General features: G+C 35.6%; 1 protein-coding gene across 1 annotated transcript; it reads left to right on the top strand.

The window, feature by feature from the left end:
- Positions 1-989: 989 nt before the first annotated feature.
- Positions 990-15,584, top strand: GLIPR1L2 (GLIPR1 like 2). The gene is made up of 6 exons (XM_037515246.2): positions 990-1,244; positions 3,297-3,542; positions 4,941-5,044; positions 10,307-10,392; positions 14,481-14,507; positions 14,590-15,584. Exons 1-6 carry the CDS (start codon positions 1,011-1,013, stop codon positions 14,835-14,837), a joined length of 945 nt encoding a protein of 314 aa, XP_037371143.1. The 5' UTR covers positions 990-1,010; the 3' UTR covers positions 14,838-15,584.
- The last annotated feature ends 347 nt before the right edge of the window (positions 15,585-15,931 follow it).

The following is a 15,931-nucleotide window of genomic DNA, read 5'->3' as shown; positions in this document are numbered from 1 at the left end:
TCAGGCCTCCTGCTTTTAACTTGTGTCCAACATAGATCATTTTTCAAAGCACATTTAAGATTTTTGGCCAACAGTTGAAATGCTTTCTTTGTAGCAAAATTCTGTCCCAGTATCAATGACTTTGAGTATCTCTTTGATGCTATTAAATACAATGTTATAAATGCAAAGCACATGTGTTCCCAAAAAACAAATTCTTTTATTTTGTGTCTAGATGGTATATTCTTCAAAGCAAGCTTTTTTTGAGCAAAAGGTAAAAACACCAGGTCATTGAAAGAAAGACATGAACACAAAAATGAATTCAACCTTGTTAGGAACAGGACAATTTGTCAGATAAGATGAATCCTGATATTCAGGCTATTATACAGTACTAGTGAGAGAAGAAATGGATATATTTCAACCTTATGAGAATCAATGATCACTAGTCTATCCCCTAAATGCTGAGCTTTTTATTCTTCCATTTATCTTGTGGATTCGATAAGTAAGTAAGCAAAAAATCTCAGTTAATGAGGAAGTCCTTTTTAGAATATTTTCTTGTTGTTCGTAAGGAAAATAATAGGATGTGACCTGCATCAAACTTCCAACAAGTAAGAAGGGGAAAAAATAATGGAATTTTCGTCAGTATCGCTGAAGAATGATCATTTGCTCTTCCATAACTAGAAGGTTCCTCTGACATGTTAATAACTCAGCTATTGACCTTTAATAACTTTAATAACATGTTAATAACTTAGCAATTGACATTTAAAAATGGCTCATTAATAAACGGTGACACAGCATTTGATGGCAGAAATCCACCCTGAATAACATTGAGCTACATTAGCTCAGTGAAAAGCCTGCACCCACTTAACTTACGCCTCTTTGGCTAGACAGTTAAAAACAAGCTTTTACCAGCCCGCATTTCTGGCTCTGCTCCAACTTCTCGCTTCTTCTCCTAGGCAAGCACCGCCGCGCGCCTTGGCAGGGCACCCGGGCCGGCGTGCGCGTGACCACGGCCTGTCTGTGGCCGGTAGACCATGGAGCCCCGAAGGTGGTCAGCCCGGGAGTGGGCCGCCCCGTCTCACCTACTGCCGCGAGGGGGCGTTTTGAAGCTGTGGCTCTTTGAGTTCTGGCTATTACTTCTGGGTTCAGGTTTGAACGAGGGATTCTTGCCTGATGAAGAGGATGTGGACTTTATCAATGAGTACGTGAACATCCACAATGAGCTCCGGGGCCAAGCCAATCCCCGACCGTCTAACTTGCGCTTCATGGTGAGGTCCTAAGGGTCTTTGCCCCAATTTCTGATAACCTTTGTCACTATAGACCCTAGCTCTCAGCCTCGGAAAGTCTGGGCCACTGATCTTTAGGGTCAAAGATCACAGAGAACTTCACTTTTAGCTTGGGTTTTTCTTTATTCAAGTTTGAACAAAGGAATTTGGAACTATCTTATATGTATACACACTATTATGGAAAACAGTGAAGAAAGTTGCTTAGGAACTTGGATATGAGATTTAGCTTTCCAGATTTAAATGCAGGCTCCACAATATACTGGTATTAAGTAGCTGGAAGTAAGTTATTGAACTTATTTGTGCTTTAGTTAATTTCTTTGTGAAACCAAAAGAGTAATAATAATGCATAGGGTTATTGTGAATATTAGGTGAAATAATGCACAAAAATACTTAGAATAGTGACTGTAAATAGTAAACATATGATGTGTAAACAATATGCAAAATAAGGCAGTAGAAAGATAGTCCATGGAGCATTATTTGCAAATGAGAAGCAATCTAATAGGCTATTACTAGTGGAATGCTAACATAATATGCAATTTATAGTATTCAGTATCACATAGAGTTTGTAAAACATTGGATTGGTGCAATTGGCAATTGTGCCAATTTGGAATAGTATCTCCAAGTGAAAACCAAAAGTTAACAAGCCAATTATATCGGGGCGTGTGTGTGTGTGTGTGTGTGTGTGTGTGTGTTATGATTATAATAGTGCAAGGGAAAAATATCATAAAGTACCCATTTTAAACATTTCTGATGTTTGATGTGTGTGTGTATATACAGGTACAAAGCAGTTGTTTTACAAATGATGTTCTAAAGGCCGATTTTGCTTATCTTCTATAATATATTTTCTATTATTTGTTTATAATCTATGAAAATAAAATAATCTAAGGGAATCTTGGTATGGTGTGGGTTCCTATGAGCTGAGCACTCACAGGCAACTGTGACCTATTTCCTATATGCTAATCACAGCAGAGCATTCTTTGACTACCTACAGGAGTGTAGTCCTTATCAGGAGGCAGGCCTGGGACCACCCTAGGCCGCTCTTGATCTGATTACGTGACTGTCTCCATGGTGGTCTCAGATAACTCTGCCTGTGATAACATCATACTTTGCTGACGCAAATATCTCTTGACTCATGATGTCCCCTTCCCTGTCCCTCGTAAAACTTTGTCTCTCATTCCTCCACCCTCCAATTCCTTTGACTCCAATCCCACCCTCCGAACTTTATTCCTCATACAACTGTCACGTGATCAGCTTTTACTGGCCTGTGTGCTTTCAATAAGTGGCACAAGAACTTCTGCTCAAGTAGCAGAGTCTTGCCTTGCAAACCTGCTCCAAGACTGCTTTGTCCCTCATGGTGTTCTCACCCCAAAGCCTGAACTTTTTGCTGCTACTTTTTAGATATACTGTAACATAGGACCACAATATTTTGGTTTTGCAACTTAATTTGTTGATTTTATTGATTTTTTATGTGTTTTGTTCTTGTTCTTGTGATTAACTATAAACAGTGGACTCAATGAGACTCTAATGACAAAGGCACACATTTCTGGGGACATAGACTCTCCCTGGTAGTCTAACAGTAGACAATCAGATGACAAAATTTAGGTTTTACTTCTTATTTTACTCCTCACAATAGTTTGCATATAGTCCGTGTTCAAAAGATAGTTCTTAGATAAATATTTCAAATTATTACTATATATGAAAAGGCTTGAGATTAAAAATACATATTCTGAACAGATTATATGTAAGATTATACTGTTTTGAACAGACTACAAGATTATTATAATCATTTGCATCATCTAACAATCTGATTTAATTATAAATATATGCATAGTCCTTTCTCTCAAGGTGTAGTAGTTTGACTTTTGATTATCTCCAAAAACTTTCCCTGCATAGAAATTCTGCAAACAAGATCCATCTGCACAAATTTAAATGTGTTTTCCTTAAACTTAACTGTGAACACGCAAGGGAAATAATTTTGAGTACACACAAAAAAACTCATTACGTTGTTTTCTTTGCTTTTTGCATTTTTTTCAGACTTGGGATGTAGCTTTGTCTCGGACTGCTAGAGCATGGGGGAGAAAATGTTTGCTTCAGCATAATAGTCATTTAGAAGAAGTAAAGATGGCCCATCCTGTATTTAACGGTATTGGTGAAAATATTTGGGTCGGCCCTGAAAATGCGTTCACTGCAACTATTGCCATTAGAAGTTGGTATGAAGAGAGGAAGAATTATGACTTTGAAAATGACACTTGCAAATCAGAGTGTTCTAATTATCTGCAGGTATATAATTTTTATACTATTAATTTAATAGATGTCTTAATTGCTTTACTGCCAAGTTTTTATTGATGATGTTTCAATTTTATAAATAAACTTAACTGGTAAAAATTATCACTTCTAATAGAATAAAAATTCTAAGCAGTTCTAAATCTTCAAGATGTCTATAATTTCATCTATTATGTGAACCATGCAATTAAAACAATCCTTTAAATCTAGTAAATTGGATCCCCTATCCAAAGGTGAAAGGTGTTTTTCTAAAAAGAATGTGCATTTGGAAAAGGAAGTAAGCAACCAGCAGACTAATTATTTTAAAAACACTGACCATAAATATAAAGAAAAGATTTGGTATTTTTATGTTCAGTATACATACTACTAAATAACTGATTGATTAAAATATTTTAATTCAAATTAATAGTTTTATTTCCCTGCCTCAGGTCTAACAATTTACCCTGTCACTTTATACTCTTTTGAACCATTTTTTATTTCCTATATATGCACTAATTATTTTACATATCACCCTCTTCTGTCTTTTTTATTCCCCAATTCTATTCTCCTAGACACTTTTGTTTACAGCATTTGACTTCACATTAACTGCTATAGACATTCTACTAGCTAGTCTTTTAATGCATCACTGTTTCTTTAAGAATCACATGTTTAAAACCACTAAGGTTGTGGTAAAGAGAAAAGGAAAAACAAAAATGACTCCTGTCTCTTCCACAGAGCTTAACAAACAAGTTTTTGGTTTTTTTTTTCCACTTGGAATTAATGGAAATAGCCATACAGAAAATTTCAAGAATACTTTCAGTTATTCTCATATTTTCATATATCAAGACTTGCTTTTCCTTTTATAGACCTGATCTTTTTTATTTTTTAAGAACAGCCCTTTTATTTTATAATGGAATTTCCTCCATAAGTAGAAAGAGAAATGTTAATAACATTCCATTACTCTCTATCTTATATTTCTTTTCCCTCTCTTCTATAATCTTGGGCTTTCTTCGCCCTTCTATTCACAACTTTTTTTCTTCCAAAATCTTTCTCCTCTCTTTTCCCTTTTCTTTCTACCAATATCATAGAACTTTCAGATTCAACCAGAAGTTGAAAATTTATTGAGCAGGGATGCCTTCCTTTGGCTCTACAATATCATTCTGGGTTAGTGTTTCTCAAATTCTTTCTCCTGTGAATACAGAATTGCCAAAACCTATTAAAATATTTCTCTAAATAAAGTTTTAAAACTTCTTCCCTAATTCATGACAATTTTCTACCTGCATCCAATGAAGAGTAATTTATATTCTCAAACTGCTTGATTAAAGTTTTATGTGGATTCAATATACTATTGTTTGTAGCATACAAAATAAATGTTTGGAATTATATTTTATGTTTTCTCTGAAATTTTTATTTTAGGTTGTTTGGGATCTCACTTACAAAGTTGGTTGTGCTGTTACTGCCTGTCCAAGAATAGGACGTATTCAAGATGCAGCACTTTTCATATGTAACTACGCACCAGGGTAAGCAACTTTAAATTAAAATAAATATATATTAAAATTGTATATTTTTCAATATTAAACTTTTCTAGGTTTCAATATAGTCTTCTAATGTCTCTGTGAGCTATAAGTTAAATATAAGATATTAAAGATTGGATATTGAGATATTTTCCATTATATCTTGAAATGAGTCTTATACGGGCATGTAACATGGGCATTTTGTATATAAACAAATCAATTACTTCCTAAAAGATTTTAACTTTAGTATTACTTCATAATCTAGCCTAATTAGCATAGGATTGTTAAATTATTTATTTTTAAATTACTTTCCAAAATAGATTATTCCCTTATAAAAAAAAGGCAAAAGAAAATAAGGTTAGATGTGCTATAATAATTGTTTCAGGAGTACATCAGTCTTATTACTTTAAGCATACTTTTAGTTGATTATCCTTTAGAAGTTACATTAATAATTGGCACTAGTTTCACACATGTGAGTCATTATAGTATCTCAGAGTTGAAATAGTACTTCAAAAGTCTTCTTGTCAAGTTTTCCATACAAAACTTGAATTATTTCCACTTTACTTACCATGTGAATATTCTCTATTTGAATACCTTTCTGTGGTGAGAAATAACTACCTTCTAGAATAGCCTCCATGTCTGTCTGGAGGATAGAAAATCTAGCCTCCTAGTCTAGAAAATCTCAAGCTCTCTTTTGGCCAATATGATAACAGAAGTAGTAGCAGTATAATGTCCAGCTATGTGAAGAAATAGCCTAATTAGTATGTCAGGTAAACAGGAAAAATTAAAAAACATGTTAGAATTAAGAATGCATTTCTGTTTGATAAAATGCTTTCAAGACTAAACCCAAAAGAAAAAGAATATTGATTACTGACTGTATGTCCCGAGATAAGGACAAAAACCTAACCATGATCTAATTGAATTAGACTCAGAAAGGCCCTTCCTGCTGTAAAACTTTGCAGACTTTGAACATAGGCACCTCAAAACAAGTTTGGGAGAGCCATTGCAAAAAAAATTTTTTTTTAAGATTTATTTTATTTATACAAGAACCGGGGTACAGGCCAGATGTGCGGGAGGGGGAGAGGATTCATCAGAGACAGAGCGGGGAACAGAACAGGCAGACTGACTGAAATACACTGCTGAGGGGAGCAGTAGGCGAGACAGGAGAGGTCTACGGCACCATGTGGGATTCTTGCCGGGGCCGGCCAGGATCGAACCCGTGCTGCAGAGGCTGTGGACAGCTTCACAGTGTGGCGCTCAAACGCCTGCGCCACCAGGGAGGCCCTGCAAAAATTTTTAAGCCTCCTTTCATTCCTACACACTAGAAGCATTGGAATTTATCTATTATGTAGAGAAACTGGAAAATTGACTACCAATTAATATTGAAAATTTAGAGAACTAGGTACTGGTGGGAGAGGGAGAGAATGGATTCATTCGTCTAAGGTACCATTATTCATTGATGTACTCAGCATCTATGTACAATCTATCTCCTGTTCTATCTCCTAATAAGACAAAAAGAAATTGCTTACCATATTTAGTTTATAGTTTTAGAAGGAGATGATAAATGAACACATAAATAAATACTATTTACTTAGGTTTTGAAATATGCCATAAAATATATTAAGATAAACAAATAAATAGCTAAAATCAAATACAGATTAAAAAAAGAGGTGGCATTTGAGCTGAAAGTCAAATGAGAAAAGAGTGGCTAAAGAATGTTTCAGATAGAAATAACAACCTGTATAAAATCTCTGAACTTAGACTGAGTTTAACATGTTCGAGAAATAATTAATTGTGGTTAGAACTACTAGTTGAGGTAAATTATGTGACAGCTTAACCAAATAGAAGATCACAGGAAATATGAAGGACTTGAGAATTTATTCTAAGTAATGGCAAAACCATTGGAAAATCTTTAACAAGTGTGTGATATTACATCTGTGTTTTGAAAAGAACATACAGACGCAAAAATATTAATCTAACTATTGTGTTGTGAATGGAATATAGGAAAAATAGAGTACAAAGTGGAAGCAAGAACTTGCTTCTTAACAATTGTTTCTGTGGTAGTACAGCTGTGGTATCATATATATATACACATATATATGTGTGTGTATATATATATATATATATATATATATATATATATATGCATACAAGAGCTGAGGTGTAGGCCAGAGGTACAGTGGTGGGTGGTGGTGAGAAGATTCACCAGAGACAGAGTGTGAAGCAGAACAGGCATGTCTACTGAACTACACTGCTGAGGGGAGCAGCATGTGAGACAGGAGAGGTCTATTGCGGCACGTGGGTCAGCTCCCTGGCCAGGGATTGAACTGGTGATGAAGATAACTTCATGGTACTGATTTAACACCTTGCACCACCAAGGAGGCCCACAGACTGTGGTATCTTGGATGAAGTTTAGAGCATGCAGATTGGTTTTCTTTTATTACATATAAATTACCACAAACTTAGTGTCTTAAAATATAACCCATTTATTATCAAATAGACCTGTAGGTTATAAGTTTAGGCACAATATACCTAGATTCTCTGCTTAGAGTCTCAAAGCCAAATCAAAGTATTGACTAAATTCTTTTTTTTTTTTCACTTTATCATTGTATTCTACAAAACATTTAAATAGTTAATACAAATTCTTTACAAACGCTTTTAAAAAATAAGAGGAAACTGTAATCAATTCATTTTATGAGGTCAGCATTACCCTAATATCCAAACCAGACAAAAGATAGCACAAGCAAACATAACTATACATCAATGTGGATCCAAAAATTCTTAACAAAATATAAACAAACCAAATCCAAAAACACAGAAAAAGAATAATATACCCTGACTAAGTGGGACTAAGTGACTAAATTCTTATCTGGAATCTGCTTCCAAGGTCATTTAGGTTGTTAGTAGAGTTCAGTTTCATGTGACTATAGGACTCAGGTCCCCATGTCTTTTGTGAGTCCCAGCCAAGAATTGCTCTCAACTTCTAGAGCCTGTCCACATTCCTTGATGCATGTCTCTGACCATTTTCAAGTCACTAAAGACACATCAGATCCTTCTAATGTTTCAAATCCCTGGTTTATCTTCTGTGACCAGCCAGAGAAACTCTGTTTTTTAAGTTACCCAACTGATTGGATCAGGTCCACCTGGATAATATTTGTAATTTAAGGTCAACTATGCTATATAGCCTAATTAAACATGGAAATAGAGCCCATCATATTCACTGACCTGGAATTATTCAAGGCCTATAAACATTGTGTGGTCAGTATGAAGGTATTCCTGTGTTGGAGGCATAAATATTAATGGCTGTTAAAGCTTCTAAATGGATTGACCCTTTGATCATGGACAATGTATAGCCTGGCATTTCTGGCTATTCAATATAGATACTAACAGAAACTTTAAATCTTGGAGAAAGAGGGTCCATTGTATTCTAGATCAGTATGAAATTAATTGATTGGTTGACTAATATTTATATATTTATTTGTTTATTTATTTGCCTTTTCAGAGTTATTCCAGGCTACAGTTATCAGACATTATGATCACAGGGTGATTGGCTTGTGCTACCGGTTTTAAAGACAGTGTTTATAGTGAGTAGTTTTTTGCATAGGTATAGAGGTTGTGGTCCTCTATCCCTTGGGTCTTGGGATAGGTAGGATAAGCTCTGTTTTTGTGTTGGAGGTGTTTCAGTGATAAAGGTTTAGGGCAGGAAAAGTATACTAGGACATAGGTAAATATGGCCAGATCAATTCTTACATTTTTGGAAGGCTAGTGTTCTAGCTGGGATCTGTGGCCTCTCTAACACTTGGGGCCTCTGCACCTGTATATATGGCCTCTCTCTGCACCTGTGTATGTGTGAAAGAATTGGATAAGGCACCCCTGCATGATCGCCTTAAGACAATGGCCCACATTACGAGGCAGCCTGGGACGCCTAGGTTGTTGTTGACTGATTGTGTGGCCATGGCCTCAGGTGGTCTAGAAGTAGCTCAGAAATTAAACCAAGTACCTGCGTGGGAAGTCCTCCCTGTATATGTGGCCAACATGCCCCCTCCTGTTCCCCATAAAGTTGACTTCCCTTTGTCTCCCTGGGCACTGCTCCTCCTGCCATTGTCACATAAACAATCATGTCTATTTTTTACTGCTAATAAACACCAAGAGGGCTGCTCACTGAGCAGCAGAGTCTTGCCTTGCAAACCTGCTCCACGACTCGTCCCTCAGCATGTCCCCAGGGTCATGTTAGCACATTCCTGACCCAACAGGGATCTAAAAATACAAAAATGTATTTTTTTTTCCTTGAAGTGTTTTGATAGCAAAAAGTGAAATTAGAGAAGTGATATGCGATCTACAAATAACCACAAACTTCTGAGTGTCCTTGATAGACTGAAAAACTTGCTTTTCAAGGGTATCAGATAGCTAATTGGGTATCAAAAAAAAAAAAAAGACATGACTCAGAAGTTTAATATTCACATATTTGTATATGTATTTCTTCTGTTTGGCCATTCTTTTACATGGTCCAGAATGGCCTAACTGAGATTTATATGCCTGATGCTTGCTTATATGTCTAACAGTGCACTGAGTAAATTAATAAGCAATCTTATTTAAATGATGAATATTAATGACCCTCCCCTCACTCAAAAATATTTTTCCGTATCTTTCTTATCATAGAGCTTTCATATCTACTTTTGGGCCTATTTTCCTTACTTAACTCTGCACAGTTGATGTAATAGTTACTCAATTCTCCCCTGTGCTGTAGGCAGTGGATTAAAACATCTTTGTAAAAATACCACTTAGATTTTTTTCACTGTTCATATATTTACGTTTTTTCTGAGTGGACCTTGAAATAATCCATACATCTTGGTCTTTGAGACAATAGGCATTTCAGGATTTTGTGAATTCTTCAGAAAATAAATATATCACTTCTATTGAAGTTTTTATATACCTATGCCAACTAGAGAGCAAGTAATTACTAAACATTCTATAGCATTCTATTTAGGGGAAATTTTGCTGCAAACTAAGGTGAAATAAAAGTGCTTTAAAACTCAGGCTTAAATAATAATGTTTTCAAAGAAAGACCTGGAAATAGTTTCAAAAGACAATGTTTTCCAAGGGGGGGAGGGAAGGGAAATATTGTGTCTCTTGCTTAAGACTTTCTTGAGCCCATTTTCTTAATTCAATTGCCTTTATAAACTAAAAATTGATGACAATAAATTTAAATAGCACAGGATTTGAGACATTTTCTAACTAAATGGTTTTGTTTTTGTTTGTTTGTTTTAGAGGAACTCAGAAAAGAAAGCCTTACAAGCCAGGACGGCATTGTTCTAGATGTGACAGATATGACAGATGCACAGATCTTCTATGCAGTAAGATAAAGAAAATAACTTAAAGATCAAAATAAGTATAATGCATTTTATAATAAGAAAAATGAACTGTACACTAGTTATTGTCATGTTAATATTGCACGGGATATACTTAAGCTAAAAGATTGTTACATTCTAAAATTTACCTGTATAGCCTATATTTTTGTTTCCTAAATCTGACAGCTCTACCAACCTGGTGTGTGCTGTGACAGCTTATACAGGATGAAGAGGGTACCCATGTAAGGGATGAAGTAGAGGCAATGATAGTGTTACAGGGCAGCCCTGATACAAAACGGGTTGCCTGACTGTGGGTCCTCACCTGCACGCTTAATGGGACTTATCAATACTCTACTGCAGGCTCACGCGAAAGGTTAATAAAAGGTTTATTCACAAGGGAAGGGGAAATGAGGAAATGTGCAACTCAGGGAGAAAAGTGGGAGATAAAGTCTTAAATGTGTCCTACCCGATCCGCCAATCTGGAATCCCAAATAGCACTCTGAGAGCTGGCCACGAGCCACCAGCCTTGAAGCCAGGAGGCGAGCGCAAGAGAGAGACCCCAAGGCCCACGTGTTTGGTTTTTATACCAAACCTGGCTGCTTAACTCCACCCTCAGGTCACAGCCACCTTCCCTTTGGTGGTGATGGGATTTGTCTTTTCCAGTGTCCTGATAGCTTTGGTCTGGAATATGGGGGTGGAGTCCACAAAGCTTATATGGGATTAGCTCAGGACATCTTTCCCCCTAACAATTGGAGATTGGAAGCACACTGGGGGTTTGATCAAATATGCAAATAGATTAAGAATAATGAGAGCCACAATGGGGAAAAAAAGAATAGGCATCAGTTCTCTGTCAGAAGATGGAATACAAATACATAACGGAGGAAAATAAGCATGGACCTTGTGGTTATGAATTCGAAGTACAGGTATTAGCATGTAAGGATTTCAAAACATGCAACTAAACATAGATGGAAATACTTGTATATGATCTATCTATATACATATACTCCCTAAGCTCAGAAATGACCTTGGAGCAGAACCCCCAACCCCCATTCTACCATCACCGATCCCCCCAATGAACACAATCAGCGCCCATACCTTGATTTCTAAATTTCAGTCTGTACTAAAAGTGAGCATTGGAGAAAGAAAATATCTAGGACAGAGGCAGGGAAATCCAGAACTTCTTTTTATATCCAAAAGCAAGAAATGCTTAAAGAATATAGAGACATGTAACCACAAGGACACAGCCTCTTTTTTTTTTCTTTTTGAAGAGCCCAGTTAGCCAAGTTGTGTTCACAAAGCAAAAGTTCTTGAAAGAAATTAAAAGTAGTGCTTCAATTAATACATGAATGAAAAAAGCAAAAGCAAAACAGCCTGATTGCAGATAAGGAGAGAGTTGAGTGGTGTGGTTAGAAGACCAACTAGCCATAACATTTTAGCCAAGGACTAATCTAGCCCTGTGCCCTAACTCTTCAATTCTGTGAAGACCAAGAGAGATGAGATCATCTGGTGTTCTTTTAGCTTCGTGCACTCATATATTTAGTTCTTTCCCAGGTTTGGGAATTTTTCCTCTATTAATTTCTTTGAATAAGTTTCTGTTCCCTTCTCTCTCTCTTCCTCTTCTTGGATACCTATTATTTTTATACTTACATTTCCTAATGAAGTCATAATTCTCATAGTGTTTCTTCAGTTTTTCTTTTATATTTCTTTTTTCTTCCTCATGGATTATTTGTGTGTTACCATCTTTGAGATCAATGATTCAATCTCCCATTTGGTCTATTCAATTTGCATAGCTTTCAAAGAATTATTTTATCTCGTCTAATGATCGTTTTACATCCGGCAACTCCTTTATTTTCTTATTTAATGTTTCAATTTTATCGCCTGTTCATTAATTTTAATTCTCAGGACATCCATTTGCTTTTCTGTATTTTCTTGTATATCATTGATCATATTTTCTGTGTTTTTTTCTATTCCTTTGAATTTCTTTCACATGGCAATTTTGAAATCTGTATCTGATAGGAAGAAAAGGGCTCTAATGCCTTTGTGGTTAGATTATGGAGATTTGTGGGATGCGAGGTGCCATGTATTTTATTTTTCTGTCAGCCCACTGTGTAGCTTTCCAGCTCGCCATCTTTTCAAATGTTCTAAGGATGCTGAATTTCTACTGTTCCAGCAGATGGCACTGTAGGTTTTCTTTTTTTTGGCTTGGCCTGTCAGTATCTTGTGTTTTGGGGGAAAATGACTTGTAGCTGGAGAAGGGAGGTGTGTAAGATCTCTGAAGGGGTCCAGTTACTGGTGAAAATTGTACTGAAGTGGGCTTGTGTTTGTGGCACCTTTGAAAACACTCCACTCTGGGCTTTCCAGACCTGTGTGCCTGCATCTGTCTGTTATCGGAGAGCTTCACAGATTAGCACCAGTCCTGCCAGGGTGGGTAAGGGATGTACATCCACTTCCCTATCCTCTTCCCTGGGAACCTGGCAAGCCTGGCACACCCCAGCTCCTCCACACAATATCCCTTCAGTTAAGAGGGTGCCTCCATGCAACTCAGATAACCTTTCTCAGAGCTGTCACCCAAATCTGAGAGTACAATTCTGAGTTTTGCATGGCATGCTGCCACCCCTAGCCATAGTCTCTAGCAACTCTCCCTACCCACTTTTTGTTGTATGGAGTTGAATTTCCTCAGTATTCCTTCTTGTGTGCTCAATGCTTGCCTCTGATGTCCAACAAGTACCCTAGTTTTGCCCCGTCACTGGACCCTCTCAAACTAGTTGCCCTCTGGGCTACTTTTAGATTATCTTTCTGGAAACAAAGCAGAGAACACTGTTAATGTCATATTCACCATCTCTCTATGCTTTAAATCTTAATTGATCAAGATTAAAATCTAAAGGCTATGGTTATAAAAACAAAATGTAAACATAACAAATTTTGCTAACATATACAAATGGCATAATTAATGAAAAGAGAGGGATAAAAAGAACAATGTACTCAATTTTCTTGTCTTTTATAACCAGAGTCCTAGAGATATCATTTAAAGCTGATAAATCAAACAATAGAGATTTAAGTAAATATAAATGTATTTCAATACTAAATCAAAACCAAAAGTAAAACAAGAATGCAATCAATGAAAATTAGTAATGAAGAGTAAATGTACTAATTATATCATGGCTCTACTAAGCTATCATTAGTTACATATACAGAGTGAAGCAGAAAAAATACAGATGACGTGATAAAAGATATTTTTAAAAGGGGCTAGAAAATCAGAATCATTACATAAAATATGAAACAATAAATAAGACCACGCACAAAAGGCTAAAAGCTTCAAGTATCCAACAGAAGGTTACTAACTCTCCAAGGTACCTGAATAGCAATTTCTGATTTTCCTCTAAGGTTAGTATCAACACAAGAAAAAGCCCCTGGTTTCACTGGGCTGTCTATGTGTGAGAACTCTTCTATGCTCCCACTCTCCTTCCTAGTGACATCTAGGAATATTTGTGTGGGCCTCTCTGCCCAGGTGAGCAAAGGAAAAGAAATGTATTTCCTGTAAAGTATAGAAATTTATTTCCTGTAAAGGATTGTAATAGTATAGGGGGCTACATAGTAAAATGATTGAATGACAGGTTAGAGAGTTAACTTTGCCATCTAGGGAAGGAAGAACAACGGACAGCTTCTGAAAATAAAAATTCTTGAAGAAAGTGAGTAGATTCAGAAGATTAATTGGAAATGATTGGGGGTAGAAGGGTGGGGAAGAGAGATAAAAATAAGATATTATAAAATCCTAAAATGTTGAAGCTGCAACAATCTTTTGAGTACAGAAGTGAAATGAATTAGATAAGGTGAAAAAAGGATTTAGAGAAAGAATTAATACCAGAATCCACAATTTCTCTTATATATCGATGTTTTCTCTAGCAGAGCAGGCTAACTTTTATGAAAAGCAAATATAATGTATTTAATTCAGGCTACTAGTTTGAGGAGCAGCAATGATGATACCATGTTGCTTAAGAACTCAGAGAATGATGTCATGGTTGTTGGACAAATTATCTTATAGTCTAGAGAAAAGGTGAAATGACAAAATTTCTTTACGGTCTTTTTCTTTCTAGGTAACGCAGAGCGTGACCAAGCCACATGTATGTATTATTGTCCTTTATTTCTTCAATGATTTTACTAGTTTATGTGAAATCTTGCTTTCAATCGCTTCTTTATTTACAGATTACAAATTTTGGTATCCAAAATGGGAAGTACCCCGGCCTCTTGTGTGTGATCCAATGTGCATACTTACTTTATTACTAAGACTGGTATGCTTGTCGCTATGTACTACAGCTGTTTTGATAGTGCAGTCTCACTTTCCAAATATATTATTAGAAGAAGAAATGTTAAACAAGCTTGGGGAAACTGAAGGAGAGCCAAAAGAGGTGGAGAATAAAGTGCAAGAGGTACGGGAGAAGGAGGAGACATAGAAAAGTACTGTGAAGATTAACACTGATGAATAAACAAAGGGAAATATTTTTTAAAAAGCAAAAAATAAAAAACACTAAATTTTAGCAAACGAGAACTACTCTTGCAATACGTTTTTTTCCCTCTCTCTTCCCATCCTTATCCAGCAAATTTAAATGAAACAAAGAAGCAAAAAATGTATTTTATAGTATATGTTGTAAGGCAAACTCTTGGCCCCTAAGAATAGCTAAAGATGTGATGATAAAAATTCTAAAAAGATTTGACAGTCTAATTAATATTAAGATGATACTATGTTAATCTGATAAGGGAGGGAATTTCCATTTTTTAAATATGTCTCTATCTGTATGTTTCTACATCTGTATTTTAAATATCTTTAAATGAGCTTCTCAAATATTAAAAAAGATCATATAAGATGCTTACTACCATTCCAATTTCAGAACAACCATTTAATAAGTTTGGATTATGTTGTTTTTAATCATTTTTATTATAGTTGTTATCGCTATTGGTGATGGTGGTATTTTCCATGTGATATCAAGGCATCTAATATCATTATTTATTTATCTTTGTAATATTTGTGTTTGGAATAGTTTGAGTGGTACTTGTGTACGCTGTTAGAGGACAAATTTATTATGTCTACTTCATGTTCAGTATTTCACGAAAGCTTTGCTGTAATTCTTTTAGACTATATAATGTGTTGCTGCCAAAGACTAATAAATGTCAAAAATCAATTCATTGTGATTGAGCAATCTGGCTATCATTTATGTGGAAAAATAAATTTCATGTTTAAAAATAGTTATTTATATATAGTTATTCAATAAGTATAGTAAAAGCTCACAAATTAACTACTTACTACTTCTAACACTAATAAATGAACTGAATAAAAATATCTAATGTACAAAAATACATAAAGTGCTAGAAACTTTACATTTAGTAAACTTATTATATTAAAAGCCTGTCCATAAATGAGACAAGATAAACTTGTACAAAAAGTCCTGAACCATCCTCTTGGATTTTGTAATTTCTGGGCTTTTTATGTGTTTGTTTTCATTTTATTTTTTTGTTTTTTCCCCCAAAAGCTCTGCTCTAAATATATTGA

This window comes from Talpa occidentalis, unplaced genomic scaffold (genome assembly GCF_014898055.3).
Source record: "Talpa occidentalis isolate TD23 unplaced genomic scaffold, MPIMG_talOcc4v2.1 talOcc4.16, whole genome shotgun sequence".
Lineage (NCBI taxonomy): Eukaryota > Metazoa > Chordata > Mammalia > Eulipotyphla > Talpidae > Talpa > Talpa occidentalis.
Note: the sequence above shows the minus strand (reverse complement) of the source record. Positions and strands in the feature narration are given on the sequence as shown.